At 45.7% G+C, this 27320-nt stretch overlaps 1 protein-coding gene across 1 annotated transcript in view; it reads left to right on the top strand.

Annotated features, from left to right (window-relative positions):
• Positions 1-3214: 3214 nt before the first annotated feature.
• GMNC (geminin coiled-coil domain containing) overlaps positions 3215-27320 on the top strand; it is a gene marked incomplete at its 5' end in the record, with an annotated part of 41189 nt that continues 17083 nt past the window's right edge. The window contains 4 exons of the mRNA XM_080409281.1: positions 3215-3845; positions 3951-4036; positions 5451-5567; positions 7034-27320. The exon at positions 7034-27320 is cut by the window's right edge and continues 17083 nt beyond it. Of these exons, the coding sequence (XP_080265407.1) occupies positions 3215-3845; positions 3951-4036; positions 5451-5567; positions 7034-7678 (1479 nt within the window). The remainder of the gene's footprint in view (positions 3846-3950; positions 4037-5450; positions 5568-7033) is intronic.

Raw genomic sequence — 27320 nt, 5'->3', positions numbered from 1 at the left:
CTTAACAGTCACCCAAAAGTTAACTCCCCAAACCTATCAGCCTCCTGGGCTGGACTTTGTAGTCTTTTACCCATGAGCCTTCTTTCACTCCCCAACATAGAAACCACAGCACGGTGCGTTGACATGAATTCCTTGAGCTCAGAAAGCAAAGCACAGTCTAAACACAACCCAACACAATACCAGCTGTGCAGGAGCAACAATGGAGTGACCACAGCTTTTCTTCATACCTGCTTTTTACCCCAACAGCGTGCCCGTACTCCTCCCACCACTTCTCAGAGGCAAAGAGCATGCCTAAGCACACAGAGCTCTGCCAAGAGGAAGTGGAGGCCGAGCCGCCAGCAGTGCGCCAGGCAAAGGGCCCTGTCTAGGAGCAGCCCTGGGCCAGAAACGCTTCTCCCCACACCCACCCAAAGCGGGAGGGAAACTGCCCACTCCATGTCCCTCCCTAGACGTGATGTTCAGACGCTCAGCTCTCCTCTCCCTGCAGCTGCCCTCTGTCCCTGAGAGCCAAGCTACGAGATGACTCGGGGGTGCTACAAGGGGCAGCCCGGCACCCGCTGCGCGGGGCAGCCCGTCAGTTCACCCACTAGGCCTCGCCACTGCAGGCTCCTCTGCACCGGCCTGCACCCCGCCCGGGGCTAGGCAGGCGCCCCCCTAGGCTGCCCGGGCCGCCAGGCGAGGAACCATGTGGCCAAGGAGGAAGGCGCAGGGCGGCCCCGACCCAGGCAGGAGGGACGAGGCTACGGCCCCGCGGCCACCACTGCGCCCCGCGGCGCGTGCGGGCGCGGGGTGATGACGTCGCCGGGGCCGCTCGCCTCCCCCAATGGCCGGGCCCGGCGCTCCCGCGCCTCGGAGGAACCCCAACATGGCCGCTGTCTCGGGCGGCCCCCGGCCGAGGCTTCGGTGCCCGGAGGGGCTGCAGGCGATCCGTGGGCCCTTACTCCCCGCACGGGATTGCTCCCGGCCCAGAGGGCTCCTGAAGCCTGTCCCGGGCTTGCCTGCCTCACCGTCCGGCGCTGCAGAGGCTGCCCGGCGCACAGCCTCTCCTGCCTATTGCCGGCGGTCTCGGGGCTGCTGCTTCCCCTCGACCCGTTCCCGACGTGTTACAGGCCTGCCGGGCCCAGGGTAGCAGCCCTTGCCTGCGGTGAGGGAATCATTGCTGCACGGCACCCCAGGAAGCACCCTGAGGCAGCCCGCTAAAGGACAAAGGGACTAAGCTAAACCAAGGACGGCTGCGCTGGGCCTTGGCGCTGGTTGGAAGTGTTTCATAGAGCTTGTGTTTCTTGCTAACCAAAAGATGCCCCCTGATGCCATGCAGGAGATGGGTTAGCGCCCAAAGACTGTGGGTTATCACAGCTGTTGCCAAACATACCGTGCGGAACTGAGGTTTAGTTAAGCTAAAGAGTGACCCAAGGCTGGGCATGGTGCCGATTTGGAGCATGAGCCCTTTTTAAAATGCCTCTGTTGGGAAAAACATAATCAAGGTGGGAGATGGCAGTGATTTAATGTGGCATAGCTGCCAGTTCACCTTGGGCAGCAACCTAGGAAAATATGCCAGTAATAAAAGAATGGAAGGCAAATGGTCCTCATGGTTTGTATTGTCCCTGAGCCTTGCTAATGGGGAAATGGCACTGAGCATCCTCCAGGGGAGAAATGAAAGACCATCCCATATGCCAGCATGGGCTGCCTTTGGCCCAGCCTCACCCTTGGGTGGCTGCAGATTGTGTGTGCAGGCAGGTCCAGTTACCTCCTTGAATAGCCCTTGCCATAGCAGGAGGCAGGATCCTGACTGAACAACTGCTCTGCTATTAGCTTTATTTCCACTGTCCCCTACGCTGTTCAAAGACAGACTCGCAGTGAAGAGTTGTTTGGTTTGATATTTTTTTTTTTTCCCTGGGAACAACTGAAGCCTATCTACGGATTTTAACTGCTGTGGAAATCTGATGTGAATTAGAAGTGACTATGTGCTGACAATCTCTGTCTTTTACACACCTGCATATGGCTTTTGCAACATCACCCTTTATGATAGTAAATCTTATACCACTGTCACAGCATTTATATCCTGAGATCTTCTGGAAGCCTGGGTCTTGACAGAAAACTAATTCCTAGTATAGTGAGGTATTTGCAGGAGCTTGTCATTGCATGCTATTATTCTGAAACCTGCACTTTCTCCCTCAGAGCTGTCCACGGAAGTGCTTTAAGTCATATTTGCTTCTACACACCCCTGGGAAGCTGTGGAAAGCCCACTCCCTCAGTCAGGCATGCTGGACAAACTTGCTTCTTCCTGCTGGATTTTACAACTGCAAACAAGGCTTCAAAACAAAACAAAACAAAACACTCACCAGCAACACCAGCAGCCCTGCTCTGAACATGTGGGATGCTTCCCTGGATCCCTGCTCATTTCCTGGAGTGAAACTCAGGCACACCAGTTCAGTGCTGTCCTGAAGTGTGTGGAGGCTTTTTTTTTTCCCCCTCTCTCTCCTTCTTTTCTTTTCCCTCCTTCCTTGTGTTGATTTGTGGGGCCAGAATGACTTTGATTTCAGCAAGTTTGCTGTTTATTCACGTCACAAGTTTGACAGCTTTACACCAAATCAGATTGCTGGGTTTCAGGAGAGCTCTGAGGCGTCACTGGGAGCTCCTTTAGATTAAACTCGCCTCCCCGGTCTCCCCCCTCTCCCCCTCCTTCAGAGCCATTTAAACCTCTCTGGGGCTTTTAACAGAAACGTGCTCCCAAGACCTGCATTTCATTCTGCCACTAACATGGTAAGTGCTCTTTGCATTTCTGTCGACCTGGAGTCAGAAAGGGAGGAGCTGGTCTCTCTGCCTTGGGGGGGTTGCAGCAGGTTTTGTGCCCTCTTTAAGATGGGGAAAGAAGAGGGCTCTCGTCTACCTGCAAGAGCAGTCTTTGCTGCTGTGCCTTCCCATGGGTGAGCAGGTTCCCTGCTCGAGGCTCTAAACTCTGCCGTTGCCTTGCAGAGATTGAGAGCTGCTGCACTTGGGGCTTATTTGGATGAAGGGAAAGGGGTGAATCCAGAGACAACCCCAGGTTTTGCTACTGTGCGGTCTGGGACTCCCGCAGAACTGCAGGGGCAGAAAAGAGTGCGAGCAGCCTGCAGGTCTCTGCTGGCTTTGTGCTGCTTTAGAGCCGAATCGAGCCCCCAAGGTGGGAGGAACGGAGTGGCCAAGGACAGCCCGCGTCCTCCCTTCACCTTAAACGGGCTCGGGGTTGGCTCAGCAGTATTTCCAAGGGACTGCAGGAAACTCGGCCACCTTCCTGGCGCACCTCAGCCCGGAGCCCCTCTGCCGCGGAGGGCTGCCGGCGGGGGCGGCACTGCCCAGTGCTCAGCAGCGGCGGGGGGGTGGGGGGGGTGGGGGGGGCAGGGCGGTGCGGTGCCACCGGGCTCGGGGCGGGGGGGCAGCGGGCAGCGGGTCAGGGCTGGCAGCTCCCGCGGGGGCAGGCGGCGCCTGGCAGGGGCTGCGGGGCTCCTTTGCGACAGGTACCCGAGCAAACCCCGAGCGAGGCGGCGGAGGGTGGGAGCGCTTCCCCGCGGGGCAGGGACCAGCCCCCGCAGCGCTGGGATGCTTCCCGCCGGGATGCGGCGGGGCCGGTGCGGGGCTGACACCGCCTCCCCTCGGGGCCCGCCGTACCCCGGGGGGAACCCACCGTCACGGCCCCTTCCCTCCGCAGAGCACCGGCCGGCCGTGCCCGCAGCCGGACATCGCCGGGGGCCCGGGCTGCGCCTGCCCCTGGCCCGCCCCCGCCGGGGTTTCCAAGGAGACTTGGGCCGCCGTCCGCGCCGCGGAGCCGCCGCACAGCCAGGGCCGGCGGGAGGCTCGGCCGCCCGGTAAGTGCCCGCCCGCCGCCGCCGCGGGGGTACCCGGCCGCCGTGCGTAGCCGGGCTGGGCGAGGAGGTGGGAGCGGGCTTAACCCCCCGGGTCTGCCCCCCCAGGCCAGCTCTGCAGCCCGCAGCTCGGTGCCCAGGACGCAGTGTGGCAGGGAGACCAGCTGTCCTCCCAGCTCTACAGAAACAAGCAGGTAAAGGCTCCGCGCCCCCCTGGTTTCTCCCCGCCAGTTCTTTTACCCTGTATCATGTATCGCACCTTCTGGGTTGGTTTACAGCAGGTCTCCCTCTCACTGGCACGCATGTGGGAAACGCTGGCAAACTGCTTTACGTGGGTAGGTTTTGTTCCTTGCTTGAAGTATATGTCTCCCCCGTGTTGTCCCATGAAGCGGGAAGAACTGTTGTGGGATACCCTGTTCATCCCTCCCCTTTTACAGCATATTGCGCCAGCTGCCTTGGTGCTAAAGAAGACCAGGGGCATGACCAAGGAGTCCCTCAGGCCCTCATGATGCAGAGCCTCATGCTGTTGACTAAAAATACAGTGTGTGCATCCTCCTGAGTCCACTAGGATTAACTTCATGAGAAGTGATTCCACCAGAATTACCTACTTATATGGAGGATCAGCCGTTGACCAACAAGTATTTCCTTGTTACTTTATTTTCTCTCTTTCCCTTTTTGTGAATCCCATCAAGTGGCAGGAGAAACTCTGAACAGTTCTAGATGAAGGAACCCCAGACAGATCAGTCTGGTCAAATACTTGGAATGATATTTTGACACAGTGAAGTTGATAGATACTCATTTACTAACTGTAAGGTCCCTGGAATGAAACCCTAGTTCCAGAAACCACTGTATTTCTTTCTTTGGCTCTACCACAGTCATTTCAATCTGTGCTCTTCAGCCTGTGGTCAGCAGGTGCCCAAGGTCCTTGGCAGAAGATTCTTTGTCCTCCTAAAAAAGTCTCCAGAGCTATGATCAGGAGACAAAAATCTCTGCAAATACGTAGACTTCTCATGAAAAAGTGTTGGGCATCAGCAAATCAAAACATATCTGTTCAGCTCTTGGGACCTGGGATTATTTCAGCTCTGTATATACACTGGGATTGGCACAGTAGGGTCCAGGATTGAAGGGATCACCGAGCGGTACTGTATCATAAAGAATGGCAGTTGCATCTTCCTTCTGCACCCTACCCCCATAAACTGTGAGTCTGCAGCTTCTCTCTCCTTTTCTCCGCCAGCCAACTACAAATGGGAATGAGAGGGGTGCAAAGGGATGCTTACTGCTGCTCAGGACATCTGGCAGCTACTATCATGCCCGTGATGGTTTCTGGCTGTTCATCGGGCTACCTGTAAGTCTGTTCTGTTATTATTCCATGCTTACAGGGTTTTTTTTTCAAAGTGATCTTCTCAAACACTCACTAAAGAATAAAGGAAGTTGCCTGAAAACTGAACAGTCGTGCCGCTTAGATTTATGAAGAGAAGAGGCTGGAGCGGGTGTGTTGAGTTCACAAAGCAAACACCCAGATCATCAAATCAAAGCAGCCTGTACCATAGGGCAATTGCTATTAAGTTACAGAGTCAACATCTATTCATCAATATCTCTATTCCACAGCTTCAAGATACTTTGCTTCAGAAGGAAGAGGAACTTGCTAGGTTACATGAAGAAAATAATAACCTCCGACAATACCTGAATTCTGCCCTGATTAAGTGTTTAGAAGAAAAAGCCAAGGTATTGTGTTCAAACCTGCTGTATAGACGTGTGTGGAAGAAACGGGTTGAATAGGAACATGCCAGTGAAATATATGGAAAGCCCAAGAGAGCAGACAACCTGCAGTGTGAGATCTATTTAACTTCACAGAGCTGCCAAATTCTGGTCGTGGATCTAAGGTGACTGTTTACTCCAGGAATGACATCCTATCAGGTTCTGACTATGGAGACAGTATAACCCAAGACATAATTAAGTGTAGTTTATAAGTAAGTTCAGTTTGTAAGCAAGGTAAAATTATTCCATCTAATGCTTTTTTCAGTGAAAAGTTCAAATTTGAACATACATTTCTTGAATGTGTCTGTTTTGTCAATTATCTTTTTTGGTAAGGAATAATTTTTCCTTTTTTATGTTTTGGGTGATTTACATTAGAATACTGATCTGATTTTTTTAAAAAAATATTAATTAAAAAGTTGTGTGGGTTTTTTAAAAAGTGAAATACAAACTTAGGCACATCAATTTAACAGAATATTTCATCCAACCTAAGTATGAAAGGGTTTTCTTAAGTAAATATTTTGATTATTTTTCTCTCGTCCAAAAGAAAGTAAAGATAATTGTTTCTTGTTGTATTAAAGACATCTTTTACTATTCCAGCCTTGTCTATGAAACTGAAAAATTAATCATTTTCTCATCTCTGTGGATTGGGCACAAAGTAAAAAAACCTGCAAAAAATAGCAGACTTTCCTTTTACATCCTATTCTGAGGTGACAGTGTGGCATGTCCCCCCTCCAATGCCACGACCTGGCTCCTTGCAGTAGAAAAAGTCTCCTTCATTGGACACAGCACAGAGACATGGCCACCCCTCTGTCATGTGGAGGAGGATGCAGTGTGAAATCATCACAGGAGGTGTCTGAGCAATGAATTCACGATGTGGTGGGGAGCTTCCTCATTATTCCTGCCTTCCTTTGACCATCCCTGGTGCCTGAAGGGCCCTTGACCTTGAATAATGATAACTGAGGTGGATTAATGAGCTCAGAGCCACTCAGTTTCTGCTCTGAACGCTCCCTGGCCAGGATCACACCTGCCCAGTATGAGTGACCTTCGCATCCTCCCTCTTTGTCGGGTTGCCACATTCCCCCTGCATCCCGCCCACCTGCCAAACGCTGCTGGCAGCAGCAGCACAGAGCAGTGCCATACAGCCAGGCGGGGGCTCTCATTTCACACCGTACTGAGTGAGAATGGGATCAAAGCACAGGCCTTATTGACATTATCAAATTCTTCTCTTTCAGGGACTGGATTGTTGCAAAGACTGTAAGGACACAAAATAGTCGTGTTGATATGTTTAAGCACAGGGTGGAAGAAAAAGGATCTTTTATAAGGACGTAGTAACCATCTTGCCCATCTAAAATCTGAGATCAGACACCTGTTGCTTCCAGGTAGTTAGAAATTCAGATTTTAATTTTCTTTCTCCACCATTTTTTTTTTTTTAGAAACTGCTATCCTGCCATGGCCAAAAAACCTGTGCTATTCTCAAAAGCACCAAGAGGAGATTAAAAGAGGACCATTGCTTTGTCCCTCAAGAAACTCCTCATGCTTCCAAAGCTAGAAGAAACCTCTTTAATGAATTCAGTGCCTGTGAAGAGCAAGCCAGCCCTGCTGTGGACAGCTGGGTCTTGCAGACTTTAGGATTAAAAGATGTCAACACCATTGATGAAACTTCAGCTAACTACAGTGCCCTATCCACAGACCTTGGAAAAGACACGTACTGCCTGAGCTCTGGTGAAGTAATAGACTATGACCGCAGTGAAGGAGCAGCAGCAGCATATAGCTGCAGCCGTGTGCCTCCAGCTAGCAGCAGTAACCATCCATGCAGTGAGGACTCTCCCTTCTTTCCACAGTTTTCTTCAGCACCATGTGTCTCCTCATCAGTGCCAAGTGTTTCCTCCCTCCCAGCCTATGGGTTGCCTTATTTGACTGGTGATTTGTCACCCAACAAAACAGAAGTGGCCTTCACAACATCCCTAAGTCCTCACCGAAATGTGAGAACGCACACCTTCCACCAAGGACAAGCCTTTGTGCGCAGGGATGATGATGGAGGGTGGAGATTCACCTGGGTGCCCAAGCAGGCTGAATAATGCACCTTCATTGAGGGTCAGCCATAGGGGGCTGTAGGAGACAGACACTTCCATCTTGTGCTTGAGGCAGGTTCAGGCATCAAAGGGCTCTGTTAAATGCTACTTTGTCACCTACCTGCTCCTCATTCCCTCCCAGATTTTCACAGGTGTGGCTCCAGGTTGCACTTGGACAACTATTTGCCCCAGGCCAGATCCTAAAATTGGTTCCACTTCTTTTGTGCCTGTGTTGAGATACCAGCTTTCACTTGTTTCATGTTTTTCCTGTCATTAGCTGTTCCTTATTATCTGGCAGTTTACAGTCTGGAGCGCTTTCAGCTTTGATGATCACTCCTGCGTGCACCAAACTGGAAAGCATTTTGGGAATACAGATTGGAAACAGCGCCTCTCTCACAGATATCCACAGACGACAAAGGAGGCATAGGTTGGAGGCTGAGGATCATCAATTTCTAAGTGATTCGTGTCTCTCCTATCTACACAGCTTGCCTTGGATTAAGGCAACCACGGGGTTTTGTTAATGTGCTACACTAGGCTGACCTACCTGCAGTTGCATGGTGCTGACACATTCTTTGATGATGCCTCAAAATAAACAGGATTTGCTTCTGTTGGCTGGAGGCTACTTAATTACAAGTGATTCAGCAAGGTCAGGGGATTTTCGTAAGGTGTGATGAAGAGACTAATGTGTTTGCTGCTGCATTGTGCTTTAATGGTATTTTATCTGTCAGATAAAAGGAGTTTAAAAGGTTTGAGCCTTGGAACAGGAACTAAAATTGGAGATTCTGTAGAATAACGACACTGCCATCACCAGCCAAAGCTCTGGCCTAATATATCAGTGGCAGAGATTTTCTCATCTGTGGGTTGTATATACTCAGAGCACTTCTTTTTTCTGCAAAGGATGCGTTCCTTTTGCCTGCAGCATCCCACTGGTCTTTTGATAGATTTTATTCCATGTTTACTTGCCTGATTTTGGAAGTCCTCATAAAAGGAAGCTGCTCCCTGGCTTCATAAGCGATTTCTGTGGCTCCAGTGGGGCTTTTTTACAACATCAAGAGCTACACTTGTGAAACTGCAGATTTTCTTCCTAGGGAACAACCTCTTGACCTCTTTGTTCTGATCTCTGAGATCACACAGAGATTCATCTGCAATCAACATAAGCCCAGAGTCAGGGCTGCTTCCTCCTCCTCCCATAACGCTATGCTTCTTATGGGAAATGTTTCTCCTGGTTTGGGGAGGCAGTATCACTTAGTGGTTTGACTGAGGCTTTGGCAGCCACAACCTTCAATACCAGCTCTTGCCTCTTCATGTTTCTGCCAGGCAGTGATGGACTGAAGCTAGGACCATCGCTACCTTGAGAATGCTTTAAAAATCTCTGGAGAGAAGGTGCTTTAATGCTGCACAGGACTTGACTTTTAGTAACACTGCTAATGAAATGAAGTCAACTGACATGAAGTAACTCACCAGTAATGTTTTGTGTTACCTTTTTTTTTCTGCTTTGAGGTAGTTTGATGCCTAAGTATTGGAAATAGATTGATCTCATTATTCTTGCTTTCAGAATTGTCCCAGTGGTATTAAGTACTTAAGTAAAAATATGATAATTGAGGATTTCCTTCCGGTGGCTTATGTCGAAAACTAGATTTTTCTTTATTTTTAGAGGATAAAAATATCTCCTAAATAGTGTCTTGTGCCTTAGAATTGAAATATTGGGGATTCTTCATCAGGAGCAGTAGTGATTTCCCAAAAGACTTTTAAATAAACAAACTCTGTATTTCTGGGTAGTTACTTTCAAGTCAGTCGGGGGCAGACTTCCAGAGTAGGCAATTTGAAAGCATTGATTGTAGGTATTATTGCACTGAATTTAAAAACAAAACAAACAAAAAACCCCCAATAACAAAGAACCAAAAAACACCAAACAAACAATACGCATGGAATAAATACAAGTATTTGTTTGGGGTTTTTGCTGTAGTTGGTAACAATGTGGCCAGCTGGTGAAAACGAGTCAGACAAGACCACTGTTTCTATAGCACTTTTCTGCTTTTCAATGAAAGCAGAAGAAAAATCCTGTCCTACAAACAATTACTTGTCAAGGCATTTTTTTACTGTTGATCTCCTCTCGCCTTACTATGTACGGTGACATTGAAGAAAATACTCCTGTCGCTGGAGTTCTTATTAGTGCGTGTGGCAGTGTAGAAAATGCCTGACCTCAACATGAATATGTGGTGGAACACCCTGGTATGTGCACTGTGGCGGGTGAACAGCATGCCAGGAATAGACAGTGTGGCCAGAGGATTACACCCAGCGCAGCTGTAGCTGCCACATCTTTCAAAGCAACTGTAAAACATAAGTAGAGAAAGATCTGTCTATGTTTTCTAACACTATTGAATGCTATTACTTACTTATTTCAATGCTCTGGTGTCAGCAACAGTAGTAAGTACATTTGTGTTGTCAGCAAATATTAATTCAGTTTTTTTTTTTTCTCTAAAGAGTGAGTGAAAGCTTTCCACCTGCTTGTCTTTTCCTTTCCACATTTTTCTATCACTGCATGCGAGAACTTCTCCTGCAGAGAGCCAGAACAAAAACGTCACATCTTTGGTACAATCCCAAAGTAGGGTTTCAATAGGAACAAACTGATGCTTGAACCTTTGCCATCCTCTTGTAAAGGGGTGAACAGTCCCTTGTATCAACAAATAAATGATGGATGTAAATGAATAGCTCAAAGAATAATTTACCTGAATAAATCATCTTCTTTTCCTGTGGGTTCCTGAGTTTTACTCAGGATGAAGGTGTTGAATCCTGTAGCAGGGATATTTCTGTCTGAGCCTGGCCTGCTGGAGTTCATTTGGGCAGAGGGCTCCGTGGTGCTGCTCCTGCCAGCTGATGGGTGCTCCTGACCTGCACGTGCCAACTTAAAATTCTGGTTTAGACAGCTGCTTGAGCAAAGGTCTCTATGTCAATAATATTGCTGATCACTGTAAGAGAGGGAGCACATGGGAAAGGAAACAGAAAAATCTCCAAAGCTTTTAGCAAATAACTAAGGGTGATTTCTTTTTCCCTGACAGCATCATTTGAACTAGTATTTCCTGAGCTACCTTAAAGAACAATAGAAACAAGCTACTCTGTGTCTAACACCAAGCCACAGCAAGCAAGTCAGCCCCAAGGTGAGGAATGAGACTCTTCTGCTTTTTTCTTTTTCTGTAATACTCCCACCGAGTATTACATCTCAATTCTCCATTTAACATCTCAATTCTCCTTGAGGACAAGTCCCAGTCACCAACCCGTTCCTTTAGATAAATATTGCTCCTGTTGCCAAAAGAAAGCCTTTACTCACCATGCCTCACTCTAAACTGCCCAGTTCCTCTGACAGTCCTGCATTTGTGCAGGTATAATAGATGTGGAAAATTAACGTTATGGCAGATTACTGTCAAGTGGTGGGATATGGAGGATGGTTACTGACCAGGCTGGTGCTGGTCTGACATTCTGATTTGACCTGCTGTGTCCCCATGACTTCACTGGGCCTAAAAGCAGTAAAGCTGCATTAACGTGGTGCTGCTTCCAGCGTATTTGCTTTTATCTCTTGCCAGGGCTCATGACCTTAGGCACAGGCTGGGGCTGCAGCAGCAGCATGGCTGCCAACTTGATACTACGAGTCTGAATCTAGCTCCTTGGTGTGTAGGCACACAGCATAAATGCACTTTAAATTGAACTAGTAAAAATCAGCCATAGAAATGGAGCCTAACACACCATCTTTTTCTTCCTGAGAAAATTCTGGAAATGCTTGTTTGCTTTTAATTACTGTCTAGTTTGCATCATAGTTCTTTGGCCTGCAAAGACACGGGAGAGAAAGTCTTACCTGTACAAAACCTAGACCGGGCTTTGAGATGCAGGTTCAGTCCTGGTTTGTGCCTGATGCTGCCTGTTTGTAATTTTGTATCCATTCCCCATGGGTGAAACAGAGCCCTGTTACTCATGGGAAGTTCAAGGTGAAGCCCAGGGAAGCCTGTGACACATTCCTATGCCACAGAGATAGCTAGAGATCAATAGGAATGAAAGCAAAAAGCGGAAACAAAACCCAGTTCTTCACACAGCCATCACAACTAGGCAGCCAGGGGATATAGATGAAGAGTTTCAGTTTAGTACTGTACTTCTAAAACAAATCAGGCAGCTGGAATAGAGGAGCAGGAGGCAGCAGCTCTGGGGTTTGATATTGCCTCTGGTATTACAATTTCTCTCTGTGCTTTGGTTTCTGTGGAATCCACCGCTGGACCAGTTCATAGCAATTTAACAAGAAAACTTGATTCTTTCTGCTGCAAACCATGTGAGAAGTTCTTTTTTGCCAAGGATCAGTACCAGGCCCCTATATCTCCAGGATGGGGAAGTGTAACTTGAATGGCCCAGGGAGGTTCTCTGAGCAGTGAACTTCATTGTCTGTAAATACCTGTCTTGTATTAACATATTTGTTTTATTTTTTTATTTGAATTTTGTTCGCTTTATTATATGAAGGTAACGTGCACCTACACCTTTTAAAACAATCCATGTTTTTAGAAAGGTATGCGAATAGAAATGGAAGTTAATATAACACTTAATATGTTGATGTTCATGATTTTTTGATTTAAAAGGCCATAATTATATGTAATGACACTGGTAAAATTGACATTAAGTTATGTCTAATAAAATTTAACATCTAGTTGATGCAATTCTTTCTGCCCACTTCAGCATGTATTAAACAATGCAGCTGTTGTTCACACTGCACAGCATCACACCTGGCACCTACACGCCTCTCCAGAGGACTGAAAGGGACTTTTATTTCCTCCAAGCACCAGTGTCCACAGGGGAGTTATGTTATGATCAAAAATAATGTAACAGAGGTAAAGTTGTAACGGTCACAGGTATGCTCACTTCAGTCTGGCCTCACACAGCATATTGCAACGACCCATTGTTGTTTTGAGTCAGAAATAGATTCGATGCTACAAAACAACTAGGACAGAGGGAAGTAGCGTGCTTTTTTCCTGTCATTTTTGCAGCATCAGGATCTCACTTAATAGACTCGTACCTTCTTTGATGTCTGAGCATCCTGATCCAGGGCAACCTGATTTGTCACAGTACTCCTGATTTTGACTCTGAAATGATGAATTTTAAAATGGCACTAAGGGTGAGGTAAAGAGACTGAAGATGACAGACCAAAGCATGAATAAAGTTTTCAAACCTCTATTTAGTTAGGTATACTTGACAACAAAAGTAAAGCTGTGTTACTTAGTAACTTTTCTTTCATATCACAGGCAAGTTTATTAGTAACCGTGCACCACCTGGGACCAGAGGGATCTATTTTTTTATTGGAATGGGAGTTTGTTCATTGCTTATGAAAAGGTACAAAATGAGCCTGTGTTAATCTCTTTTGCCCTCCTCTAGAAGCCACAATAGGTCTATTAGATGATTCAAGCACAGTCTGGCTAGTTGCCAGGTAGCTGACATCCCATCATGAAGAGAGAGCAGTCTATAAATAATTTGTGGAATGAGCTGTGATTCACTGAAAATGCACTTCTCCAGTCATTTCTCTGCTCCATCAGCTGTGCATCATTGAATTATTTCAAGGCTAAATATTTACAGACAGTGCTGCCCAAGGAAATCAGTACTGTTACGGTGCACAAGTGACAAGTTATAAAAATCAGTAGGAGCATGGAAATCTGGGAGGTCTGAGGTCCCTATTTTCCCTGATTTATTGAAAAAATCCCACTCAAACTGTAGCTACAGTACAGGTATGATTAGCTGAAACTCGCAACAACTGTCTCAGAAGCTACTAGTCACAGCACACTCCCTAAATATTCATTTACTAAGCAACGTTTGCACGTGTAACATCTTCCACCACCACATTATTTCCTGTTAATGATAGAACACAGGGTCAGGATTTGGGAGTGTGGGAGCTCTGACACTTTCAGGGGCACAAAATATGGAAGGCCAGGAATCCTAGCCTCCAGCAGTGCAGACTGAAGGCCTAGCACCACATTAGAGAGGCCACACGTGCAGTCAGTGTCCCAGATGTGCCACCAAAGCCCCAGCTGTGCAGACAGCAGCAGCCAGGCAGCCGAGGTCCCCGCAGTGCCGTTGCACACCCAGATGCACAGCCAAGGGCCGTTGATTCCAACTGGTGTGGGCAGAGGCGCCAAGCATTCACAGCTGGGTTCAGCTGAGGGCGTTCCGTTCCAGAGCCGTGCAGCTGGGGGACGGGGCAGGACGGGGCAGGACGGGGCAGGACGGGGCCGTGTCCCTCGAGCGCCCGGCGGCCCTGGCCAAGGTGCTGAAACGGCCGCGCCGCTCCCGCCGCGCAGCGCGGGTACGGAGGGGCGAGAGCACCCGGGCGAGCAAGCGAGCACCCCCCGCCAGAGAAACATCCCGCAGTGTCGGACCCAAAGGCTGGGCAATCCGCAGGGAGCAAGCTGTTACCAGTGCCTGAAGGACGCTGCCACACGCCAAGGCCTTTGGTTAAAAGAATGACCTGTCTTTAATTCCTACCCGATGACATGACTGGGGTTAAGGAACCAGGGAGAAATACTGTGTGCACAGGGCTGCATCCTTGGCAAACATCACTGACAGTTGACAGGTACAAACAGTGCCAGGCTCCTCTGCCCAGGCAGCGAGGTAGCTGGGTAACAGGCAGGCTCATTCCGGAGGCTGCATGCCTGCCCAAGTATCCTACTACAAATCACTATACGTAGAAAAAGTGTCAGCTGGAAGCTCCCCTCACCAGTGTTATGAACTGCAGTTTATTCCAGATACAGAAGGAAGAGATTGTCAACTGTCTCCCAGTTAGGACAGAAAAACCAAGAAATCCCTGTGACATTTGGGAAGTAGCATCTTTTGTAACCTCTGAAGCATTGCATGTTTTATTGAGTATCAAGCTCCAGATATTAAGCTTAATACTACAGAAACATTTGTTACTAAAGAATTGAGAATTAAAATAATTATTACTCTTTGCGTTACAGGATTACGTAGACTATCCAGATGGGAATATGGGCTCCATTATATTGGAAATTGTATTCAAAAATCTTACCCACTCTGTAAGGAATTCTGTTCTCATTTCCACTGAATAGGATCCCAAATAGCCTCCCTCTTTTCTAAATGGATTTACCAAGTTACACTATTAAGTGGGACTTGAAATATATATAGTGTTTCTCTGTTTTTTCTCAACATTCACTGTGGAATTACATGACAGACACCTACTAAAATGATTTTCAGTAATCAAGAGACAGAAAATAATAAGAACTGCCTTGCCACTGCTCTCCTATTCTTTGCCCATCTAGTCCCATTTGAAATCCAGCAGCACAAAATTATCTGACAATTTCAAGCAATGGTAAAAAGGAAAAAAAAGGAAAATTACATAGATAGAAAGCTTCAGTGCAGATTTGCGTTTTAAGAAAAGTTGACATTTCTTTTGTTTGTAAAACCACATAGTTCCAAGACACAAGTAATGCCTCTTTCTAAGAAATACACACTCCTGGCCAGGCCTAGACAAAACCCTAAACTGACAACGGTGTAACCCAGGTCAGATCAGAGTAGTAACTCTTAATACTGTAAAACAAGAATTCAGCTCAGCAGTATTCACGCTCAGTTATAACTGTTGGGCATACTTTGAATTCCAGCTACCTCACTTGGATGCAGAATTAAACAGAACAAGTAGGAATGACAGGATCCCTTCTTGCTTCAGGAAACAGGGCTAATTTTGATTACCTATGGGTCATGAAATATTTAATTATACCTTTCTGCAGGTGAATGGAGAAGTCCTGATTTAATACTGGTGGGTATTGTTTAAACCTGCCAGCTTCAGTTTCCTTCAAAGATTGATATTAGCCTGGTATTTTTTCTTGCCTTCTTACCTGAAGCAACCAACAATACTGCTGTGTGAAGGATGCCATGTTCCTCCACAACAATTGCTTCATTTCAATAAAAGTGTTTTTTCTGAAATAAATGGATCATTTTTGCAATCTGTAAAAATTGAGCTAACCCACTGAAATCAGCATGAGTTAGCACTACTCCTGAGAACAAAATGGAGCTTTAAGTTTCTTCTTACTAAAAGACTTATCAGAATGAAATATCATTACCTCAATGGCCCTGTGGCCGTTTGAGAGGTATATAAACATTTGCTACCTATCTGTTAGCCATTCAATTACTAAGATCTTGATACTGTGTAAATATTTAACTACAATAGAGGATATAAATCAGAGGAAAGTGATTCTGTTTCATTCCACTGATGGCAGTAAATTACAGGCTATTCAGACTACTGGGCTACACCCAAAGTACTGACTGAGCTGTGAACACAGGCAGACATTATCTAAAATTTCCTGTAAAGCAAGTCCTTATTTAATCTGGACTTCACAGGGGGAAGACTAGCAGTATACCACAACTCCAGAAGCCAGGAGCATTTTCATGATATCAGCCAGGTAGGGAGAAGCTACCAGCATCCAATCTTTGGACTAGTTCTCCAGCAGATGTGACCAGGTGCTACGAGTTTGAGTGCCTGGATATTAATGACACAGGCAGCAGAGAAAAGGAGTGGCCAGTAAATTCTTGTTTCATTAATTTTCTGGAATAAGCAATCAGATAGGTCCGAGTGTAATTAGAGGCAGCAACATGATGAAACCAGACCAGTCAACCCTTGTGATCCAGGTTTCTGTGCAGTAACAAAGGTCCAAAAGCTGCCCCAGGAGCAGCCATTCTGTGTGCTGCTACTCCAGAGATGCAACGCTGAGCTCTCATCACAACAGGGACATGAGTTTTGTCACATCTCATTCCCTAAAGGCACTGCAAACTGAAAGTCAAAATCTCCAAGAACATGGCTTTTCCTGTGAGAGTAACTGCAAATGCATGGGTTCGTGCCCAGCTTTAGCAACAGCCATCAGCAACTGAGTCACTGTCACCATTCTCCACTGACTGTCCTTACAACACCCTTTCTTTGGCTTTCTGATGTACAAGTCTTGGTGCCAGCGCTGGGTCCAGGATGATGGGTCACCCTTCTCCATTTCTAAGAGATAGTTAATACTACTGCTGGCTGGTGTTCGTCAGGACTTGTTTCTTCTCACATCCTTGTTTCAGCCCATGCCATCCTCTGCCATCAAACCACTTCACCAGCGGAGCAATTAGCATCAAATAGCTTACAGAGCCCTGCTGCAGTCTTGAAAGGGACACCAAAGATCTGACAGACCAACTATCTTCAGAAAATAGAGCAGGAATGAGATGCTTCTACCAGAAGCGTGTCCAACCCTACCAGCAATGTATCACTGCCCCGGCATGGGGCACCTCACTCAGGGCTTCTGCTGACCTTTGCTTTGCTCTGCAACAGCCACTTTAGCAGAGAAGCAAGCAAGGCTTGCTCACAAAAAAAGAGAAATAATTTATTTCCATCCTTTTATGGCTTGGGGTTTTTTTCCTCCTTGCTTGCAGGATACCTCATCCCACCAGTGCCACCTGGTGGGCCCCAGTTCCCCCATGGGGAGGAAAGGGAGGGTGCAGCCAGAGGGCCTGGAACAGTTACAATCTTCTGCAAGAGAGCATGACTACAGAGAAGCAGGTATAACCCCCACACACACACACTTTTCCGAAAAAGTTTTCCAAGATGCATGGCCTCACTTCGGGGCTGCTGACAGTGGAAGTTATTCTGCCTCTGCAAGGGTGGATTAGGAAGAAAATTCCATTTGCCTCCCTCCTTTTTCACTTGGCCCACGTGCAGGTACAAGTTTAGCAAGTGCCTGCAAGCTCCAGTGCATACAAACAAGCCTTGTGCAGCATTATGATTTGGTTTTCTCTACCCTCCTTATGGCCTCCCCTGGCTAAAGTCAAAGAAACACTGAAAGCATCCAAATAAATCAGCCTATTGCATTTTCTCATCAGCTTAAAATGCTCTCCTTAGTGCCAAAAAAATGACAATTCTCTGCAGAATCAGGCTTGCAGGATGGTTGTATTGAAGCTATTTCTTTTTGCCTTGCCTTCTTGAAAGGCATATTGGCAGAGGAACATGTCTCCAGACTTTCAAGTCCAGTGCACCGTACCGAGCACACAAAAATATATGCATGGCACTGACAGAGTGCAGAGGGTGTCCCAGCACGAATCTGCTCTATGAACACTTGCCTTCTACCACGGTCATCCTAAAACAGGTCAGATTAATTGCACCATAACTGACAGCTGGTAGATTAAAGCCTGTCAGAAGACAGGAGCCCAAGCATGTTTGGGTGTTAGCCACCCTGAGGGACAGGGACTCAACACTGTTAACCACCCTGAGCTGAAAACCTTTAGAGCTGAGCCACAGCAGCCCTGGGATGACAGGAGTGACTCAGCCCTCCTGTGGCTTGAGCAGAGGGGAGCGATGAACAGAGAAGCTGGGGTTGACCACAGAAAGGCTGGGGCAGGGGGAGTTCCTAGGATGCCACAGCTGCTCCTTAGCACATGGTGCCAGTCATTAATAAAGAAGCAAACCCAATATCCCTAACAGTCATGCTCTGCAACACTACAGTCCTCTGTCCTGCATTTGACCAGTTAAAACCTTCACTACTTCTGTCACGAGAAAAACTCAGGCTGCCTGTAACTGCATCACTTCACCCTGCTCTCCTCTTCCACAGGAATATGCACACACAGCAACAGGGAGAAGAGGCACAGAACCTCAAACAAAAAAAAGGAGGGTAAGAAAAGTGGGTTATCCAGTGATGGAGATAACCAACACTTACCATCATCATTATTAGCAATATATTATTTGAGCAGGTCAAACTCTCCCATAAAAAGCAAAAAGCAGAGGATGAACATCTCAGAGGAAGGAATTAATTGGTAAGTTGCTTGGAAATGATTCCAAAACATCTGTTTTACAGCAGTCTGGGGAAGTTTTAGAAGAACAGAACAGAAAAAAATATAACCTTGTTCTGACTATTGTCTGAACCCAAGTCAGGAGAGCTAATGTGCAAAGGGAAGCAGCAGTGAAAGCTGGAGTAAAGGGGAGCAATATTTATATGTATTTCTTTCTTATTGATTTAATTTTCAGCCCACTCTGGAATTAGCTGTTCATTTCAGCATGGATGCACTCAGCAGTTTGTGACACATTGTGCTGTTTTGCTCTGCTGGCTGTGTTGTGCCTGCCAACATTTGTTGAGAAATAACAGGAGGTCACACATGGTGTCAAAAAAATACCCCTGGCACAGTACATAGAAAAAGGCATTGTATTAGTGGCAATGAATTCAGACCTACTGATGGTGGAATTAATGAAATCCGTGGCTGGCACTCTCTTCGCATCCCAACTGAGGCCAGAATGAACAAAGCAAATGTACTGGCCACTAGCCCATAGGATCAGCAAACCATGCTTGTCCAAGGCAGCTGGAAGCCCATTACCTTCCCTGGCAAGCCCTGAAGTGGAGAAGGGAATTGCAGTGCTTACCCAAGACCTCTCTTCTGACTTTGAGGCAACAGAGACAGGGAAGAAAGGAGGTAAGTAATGCTCATGGAAGAAAAAGGGAAATGAATGGTGAGGAGCATTTGATTATCATTTTACTTTGCCTTTGTTTCTTAACTCTTTCTGATCTAGCTACAAGGGAGGAACATCTTTCCCTTTGGTTCTTACTTGCCCCAAAGCTAAAAAGCCTATTGCCTGAGCACCAGCATTCACTCAGTCTTCTTTCCTCTCCTGAGTGGTTTCCAGTCCCTTTTAAGAAACCCTCAGAGCTATCTATGTTGGCCTTTGTCTTTCCATTATGTTAAACAGAGACAACTAAGGATACATATTTCTAGAGAAGGACAAAATTCCTCACAATAAAAGCAAACACTGCATCAAGGACTCAGGTGACATCCAACCTTGGAGATGGTCAGAAGGTGGCTAGACAAGGCCTTGAGCAACCCAATTAAACTTTGAAGTTTCCCCTGTTTGAGCTGAAAGTTGGATCAGAAAACCTCTGTAGGTCTCTTTCTACCTCAGATTTTCAAATTTGAGTGTTTCTAAATACATACTTGATCAGTCTTCTCCATGTACTATTTACCTGCCAGCTAAGAAAAAAAATAAAAATAAAAAAATCAGTCAGCACTTACCTGCCTTGGACTAGCCATCATTAGCTAGATGATGATCCATCACTTTCCTTTTGCCCCTATTATATAGGGTTACATATTTTTCTTTACAACCTCACACTTTCTTCCTTTTGTCCAAATACATTCGGGAGCAGAATCCAGGAATTGTAGCTATCCATTCTAATCCTTCCCCTAGGGATCTCAAAGGACTTGCTGCATTAACCCCAGCTGCATGTTCATTCTCTTTTAAAAGGATGATTCAACCCCTGTTTAAAACATAACTGGTTGCATCAAGTCAGATACATAGCAGGGTCAAATCTTCTAGAAGGAGTAGCCAAAGATCAAAAAGACTCAATTAATTCCTTTCTCCTAGGGCATTTTAACGCAATTCTTTCATGTTTAATGTTTAATATGAGTAATTATTTGTCTCTCACTATCCCTCATTAACACAGATCAGAGGGACCAGCTGCTAGATTCCACTTAATACTGCCCAAGTGGTCACCCAGCAAATAGGTCTGACACTGGGAAAAATCCTGTACAAGAAGCCTCTCTGCTCACACTGTTTCTAACAGGCAGTTAGCTAAGCATGGATGCAAGCCCTCCTTGAGACGGCATCATGGTTCAGGGTCCCAGGGCAGGAGTTTGGTGCCTTCTGGGCAGTAGTCATCCCTCTACGAAAAGGTTGTATAAAGACTATATCGCACAGAAACTTTTACAACAAAGTGGGATGTCATTTGGCCCAGACCACATGCTGGGTTTTTGCTCTGGAACAGAAGTCCCCTCAGGATGTTATTCCCATGTTTGCCTTTTGCAAAGTAGGCTAAGTCCATCACAAACTTACACCATTGCATTTCAGAGGAGAAATTCCAAGTGAAAACCTAAGGAGAGAAACAGCACAGCACGGGGGCTTAGCTGCACGGTCACAAGCAGCACTTCGGACACAGGCATCCATCCTTCCCAGAGCTGCAGGCTCAAGGAGAAAGTGCTCAGATTGCTGCTGCTGCAGAGGTGGTAAGTTTCCGTTTGCAGGGGATGAATTGAGAGGGAGACAGGTCAAAAGCAATGTTTCTTACACCACCTTTCATTCATTACACTTAATAGCATCAAGATGTTATTAATATTGACAAATAACTATTCAAACTATTTCCACTAGTCACTCCCACCCTCGCGGTTACGTGACCAGAGCAAGAACTGGGAGACCACCTCCAGCTCTTTGCTTAGAAGTGGAGAGGTGTGTTCAGGCTGACTAAAAGCAGTTTTACATCCTAACTTGAAATCTGATTTTTAAAAAATCAGTGTAAGGGATTGCAGTGCAGTTACACTGTAATTAATGCTTTACATCAACCTGAGAAGTCTGATAATAACAATCTTTACAACTACAGTTTGACTGATTCTCCCTAAAGCTAAGCTGAAAACTGGTAATTCCATTTTGTTAGGCACTGACATTATATCCTTTCTTTTCATTTGTAAAAGACACCAGACAAGAAAAAATAAGTAGTTATGTCAACGACTTCGAAACAGAACATATTTGGGATGCATTTGCTGCCTGAAGAAGTCATCTTCTCAAGATCAGTAGTATTTCTTGAAGTATTTTCATTTTTCACAACTGCATTTTCTGATGGAAAGCAGTTCTGCTGAAATTTTTCTAGAAAGCTTTCCTCACCTTTGAAGTCCAAGATGGAATATGGGAAACGGAACCATCAGTTGCAAACTCCCTCATGTGGGAGATCAAGCTGCCCACAGACAGGAGCCCTGACAGAATCAGTTTTGCAACAAATCTATGAACACGGAGGTAGACAGGGCAACAATAATTAGTGATTTACTGATGTTCAGCTTTTCCTGTATGCTCATAACCAGCTTGCAACAGGGAAGCATTACTCAGCTCCCAGCAAGCCAGTTGTGATTGGCAAGTGGAGAGGGATTTGCCAGACAGTAACAGTGATCCGTCCCTGGGGTTGCAACAACCTTTTGAAGATGGAGAAGGCAACCATAACCTGTGCTGATAAAGCCAGCAAAGTTGGGACCAAGGGATTTTGTTTTCTTTCCTCTGATGCCAAGGAGAGGAGCATGCCTGGTACGCACAGAGTGTTCCCACCAAACAGTGTCAGATATGCCAGTTTGGAGGTCTGCCAGTCCGGGGCCACCTCAATGAACTCATACTGCGAGGTAGGAGGAACGCACAAAGACCAGACCTAGGTTATCTCAGTCTTCCCACAGAAGGCCAAAGCAACCATTTGTCATCATTATGTTTATTCTCTATTCTTATTTCTGTTCTCCCCAGAAAATAGAGTAACGCTTACTAAGAAATAAAAGGAGGGAAAGAACAACTTGAATACTGAGGCTAGTTAAACTGGTGGAGAAGATTATGAATAACCAGCATAGCTGGCATAACTCCTATTCTTCCTTTAACCTACTGCTTAAAATATCAGAATTGATTTATTACTTGTCATGGTATAAAAAGGTTTTCATTGCTTGGCGCCTCTTCTGTCAAAAAAACTGACAAGAGCATCCACCCATGATGCTTCTCTCTGCGTGTCTTATACAGCTGAATCCCCAGACATGCACTTTTGCAGACTCAGCTTTCAGCAGCCCAGAAATGCCAGCAAGTGCCCTGCTAGCCTGAGACTGATTTCATACTGGTACCTCTATCCATACTGCCAAAATACATTTTGCATGTGAAAGGTTTGAATGAGGTATATAAGCAGTAAAGAAGCAGAAACTAGAGAAAAATCAACAAAACGGTGGAAGAAATAAGATAAGAAGGCAGAATCAGTATTATTTTACACTTCTATATTATTTCCCTATCAAAGACCCTTTGGGTACTGCATTCTGCACTTGTCTTGTGTTTTGCTCACTTCTCTTTAGCAGAGAAATTCCCTGATCAGATTTGCTGCCTCAATGTAGCCTCAAATAAGCCAGGAAAATGAACAGCCCACTGGCACACAGCCTTACAGCTAAAATGTAGCGGCAAGGTTAAAGATCGGGGACAATCTTGTCTGCACAGAAGGACACAGGATCTTGAACACACACATTAAAACCCACAAGCCCCTGATTTTACATTCTTATCCAACTGTTACCCCGCCTCATGACAGAGCTCTGTGGTGGCAGAGGACTGGCAGGGGTGATTGTCATCCCTGCTTGACACAGAGCACCCCAGGTACTGCAGCAAACGTTCAGCTTCTGCCTCACATCCATCATCCTGCTGGCTGTGCCCTCACCACAATCAGTGACTGTGTTGGCTTCACAGTCTTGGTCCCATAATCCTAGCACACACTGAGCAATCATTGAGTGACAGAATAATTGCAAAAAGTCAGGATTCTGGAGCAACGAAGGAGAATGAACCTGTTCATGCTGCATCCCACCATATGCCACTGCAGTAAAACCCACCTGAGCGTGAATCAGGATGTCAGAATATGTCTCATGAAAGAAACAAACCAACTTGGATTATTTAACCAAAACTTTCCCACTGGGGACATAGCCTCTGCAGACTTTCCCTAAAGAAAGCTGATTCACAGCTCTAGCAAATGATAGCAAGCAGAGAAAATGATGCGCCCAGATACTTCCATGTATGCAGTCCCATAAAATAATAATGTTGTGATAACAGAGGAGGATGGCAGTGCCAGGTTAATGCAAAACCAAGGAAAGACAGAGTGGGCCAGGGGCCCTTGTGGAAGCACGTGCATTGGTTGTGTTATCTTGAATCTGATCATCTACGCCAGCAGCCTTTGATTAGCTGCTTCCTTGTTGACACTGGGTCTGGTTGAGTTATTAAAGAACAGCAGATGATACTGGAGATTCTTCATTATAACAGCTGAAATGAGTACAAACAAGGAAGCTAGAGTAAATCTCTGGCACACAAATTGCCATCACTATGCACAACATACACCATGGACTTGCCTCCTTACCCTTCAGGGAGAGCCTCCAATGCTGTCCTCCCCCAAGAAGGAGATGCAGAACAGCAGGTCCAGGAGCTACGGTCAGCTTGTGTAGGTAAGGAAGAACCAAAGAACAGCCTCAGCATGACTAAGAAGTGGTGGGGTATGAGCTCCTTTTCTGAAGGGACATCACCTGAGGGAGTCGGCATGGGTGAGGCAGTAAGGCAAGCTGTCAGCCTGGCTCTGATGCCAATTTCTGCCCTTCTCCCCTTGGTGCCTTTACCTGCCTTCTACCATCTGATCTCTGCAGTGTTGGGGCTGTCTCCTGCTATCCATTTTCCTACTGGATCTCACTTTCTGGGGATCAGCAAAGGAGACTTTGCAAAGATTCCAAGCATTATTTTTATTATCTTTGTTTCCTGTTTAAGGGGGGAGTTTGAAAGAACTGGTAATTCACCCTGGTCAGAGGAACTGCTCACTTTTAAGTTATTCCCCACTAGTAAATATCTATTTATACAATAGATGCTGTTTGCAGTCAAGCATAGAAAGACCAAGGAGGAGAGACATTTCCTATTCTGCTACTGTGAGTACGCCTCTGCCAACTCCACTGTGCTTCTCCTGATGTATATTAGGAGTCAGTGTGATTACAACAACTGCAAGAGCTTAGTGGGAAACAGTTTTGAAGGTTCCCATTGTGTGCTAAGAATCAAGAGCTTTCCAGAGGTGAAAAGTAAAATAAAAAGCAGCACAAAGTGATCTGGGGGTTACATTTAGTGACGAAGTCAGGGCTGCCATGCCAGGTGCCACACAGAGAGCACCACTCTTGTGTCCCTGGGGCAGGGGAACAACAGATCTCCCATGCATACAGCTCCTGAAGGGTGACCACACAGCTTTGTTTTCAGTTGTGCTGAGGATCCTCTGACAAGGAGCCTTGTGTTAAAACTGCTACATTCCTACCAAATGCGAGAAACCTAAGAAACCTGTGAAATTTTCACAAATTTCACCTGCAGTATTGAAAAATCTAACACCTGGGAAACCAGTCATCTGAAGCCCTGAGGGGGAGAGGTACCCTGGGACCCGGTGCTCAGGTGAAACTTCACCTGTCAAGTCTTTGTAAGGTCCTTGAAACTCAGCTGCTGAACATTTCTGGGCTTTTCAACCACTGTGTAGTCCATGGAAACCAGCCATGAAAAAGCAATTATGGGAAAATTGATTTTAAACTGCTGCCTGCATTCCCTACTGCTGGATGTCCTCAGACACAGCCCACTGATAGCTCATCTGTGTAGAGGTACAGCTCTTTTTTTTTAATTATTCAAAAAAATCTGTCTGGAAGGCTTTGACATACAAACTGTGATAAGCCTGAAGCATCACTGTACAATGTTTGATAAAAAAATAAAGTATAAAGCTTAAAACCTCATTTCTCATTGCCATCTTCTGGTCAGAATGGTGTAGTGTATCTTCTTGCTAAAATAAGCTGCAATACAGGGCACAGAGATAGGAGAGAGGTCACAAGTGCAGCTCTTGCTTGGCTGCAGTGATGTGTTAGTGTGCAGGAAAGGTATGAAAGCAGCTATGCAGGATTCACATCCACCTGTAACAGCTGCTTAAAAAGTGATTCTGTATTTGAAAGCAACGTTTACTGAAAGCTTGGCATTTATACTTCAAGTTCTTTCCCATACTTTATTTATATTAAAATGGTTATTGATCATTTCAGCACAGTCATCTTGCTTAGAAAAGGAAAAACAGCCTTTAAAAGTTTCTCTATAGTTAGCCTGATCTCTTCCAGGCCAGTATCCTCAAGCAAAATTTAATCTTTTGGGCCAGGCTAATACATGCTGAAAATCTATATTCAACAAACAATAGTTGCATTAACACACCATGTACTTCTGATCCAGATGCAAAATAGGCTTGGCATATATACACTGCACAGCCTGTGGTGGTCCAGTTGTGTACCTGCTGCCCCAATATTCAGAGGTGCAGCCCTGGTTAACTTGGAAATTTATGTTTATGCACCAATTAGGGACAGATAGGAGAAGCTGTGTTCACTATCAATCTGACCCTGACACCCGAATAGGGAGTGACTCTCCGTCCCTTGTGCTTTTGGAGTCACCTACACAAAGTAAGGGTCCTTTGTCTAAGCTGAGAACAATTTTCTCAGCATCATTGTGGAAGAGCATTGCTCAAAATCAGCTTTCCCAATATTTTCCCATCTTGAATACAGCATCCCAACCAGCTTCACCTATAGGTCATTTAAACACACACACACACAAAAATTCCTCCAGAATTCCAGAAAATGAGTCAGTCCAAAGAGCTTTTGTCCAGCTCTCCCTGCAGACTGAAAGTCAAAGGAGAAGTCTGGATGCCCTACACTTGCCTTTGTTGAAAAGCACCTGCCCTTTGGCCATGAGTCACACCACAATGGGGAAGCAGTTGAATATTTACACATCACACCTCTTGAATCTATAAGTATTTTGACAATTTTTGGCCAATCCCCAAGCTCTGCTTTCTTTAGCCTTTAGTTAAACAAACTGGAGGGTTTAACCAAATTTAAAACAGAACAAGAAAAGAACTATGAACATAAATAAGTTTAACTAGAGAGAATAAAATATAGTAAAGGAAGAAAACCAAACATCATAGCAATACATATTTGCAATAACCAATTTCCTGGCTCCTCTTGTAGAAATACACCTGACCAAGTCAAGGAGTGGAACAGTGCCAGAAAGCTGCTCCAAGTGCACTGGCATGGTCTGTAATTCCTCCCCAGAAAAGCACAAGGGCATTTTGCTCATGCTTTCCCAGACACTCCACACTGCCCCATTTTCCCTGTGCTCCCTGGAGATGGTTCAAGAGAATTCTTCCTTTGAAGTACACCACATACAGGCAGCGAGGGAGCTGCTCATGCAGGTCTTCTCCAGCCCCTGGGTTATTCATCACACATTACTGTGACAGTGCTGATAATCTTCGATAGTCTCAGCCTGGCTCCTCTTTTTCCAGTTCTTGGTAAACTGAACTGCAGGCTGTTTCTTTTCACCTCTTGTTTGTAATAGCTTCAGGACGTAACCCGGCTAAAACCAGGATTACAAGGTCTTTTACCATGACATATTTTCAAAGACTCATTTATTTTCTGAGCCTTGAATTTGAGTTATATCCAATTGTATACTCCTGCTTTACAAGCAAGCAGCTTGATAAATCCCTCTCCCTTTGGATTCTCTCTTAATTGTTTAAACTGTTTGGTTGACAAAGAGGTGGATTATCCCAACATATACTTATGTTTATAGATTCTATTTTACTCAGTAACTATTTTAGAATACCATTAGGGCACTGAAACCAGGTTGCATCCACAATCAGATCAGGCCTGACTCTATATATATTTATACAGACATCAGGCTTCAGTTAAACTTCTTTTTACACACTAGTGGCCCTGCCTTTCATGATAAGCATTTGTATCCAGGTTCGACAGAACAAATATCTGTGATGAGATCCATGCTGTTAAAACTGATTTATTCAGAGGATGGAAACATGCAGCAGATCTATCATAAGCATCCCAAGAAAAGACTGCATCTGGGTTTGATTGGAAGCAACTCCACCTTCCAAGTGGATCAAATGTGTTATGATTGCTGATGTTAAGTCCCAGAGCCAGTTTTACTGGTTAAAGCATTCAAACCACATCTTAGCCATCGCTGTAATATACTTTCACATCTAGCAAAAGCTGTTTGTTTTCTTTAAATAAAGAGACTTGGACCTTG

The sequence above is a fragment of the Falco punctatus genome (genome assembly GCF_963210335.1).
Source record: "Falco punctatus genome assembly, chromosome: 13".
NCBI lineage: Eukaryota > Metazoa > Chordata > Aves > Falconiformes > Falconidae > Falco > Falco punctatus.
Note: the sequence above shows the minus strand (reverse complement) of the source record. Positions and strands in the feature narration are given on the sequence as shown.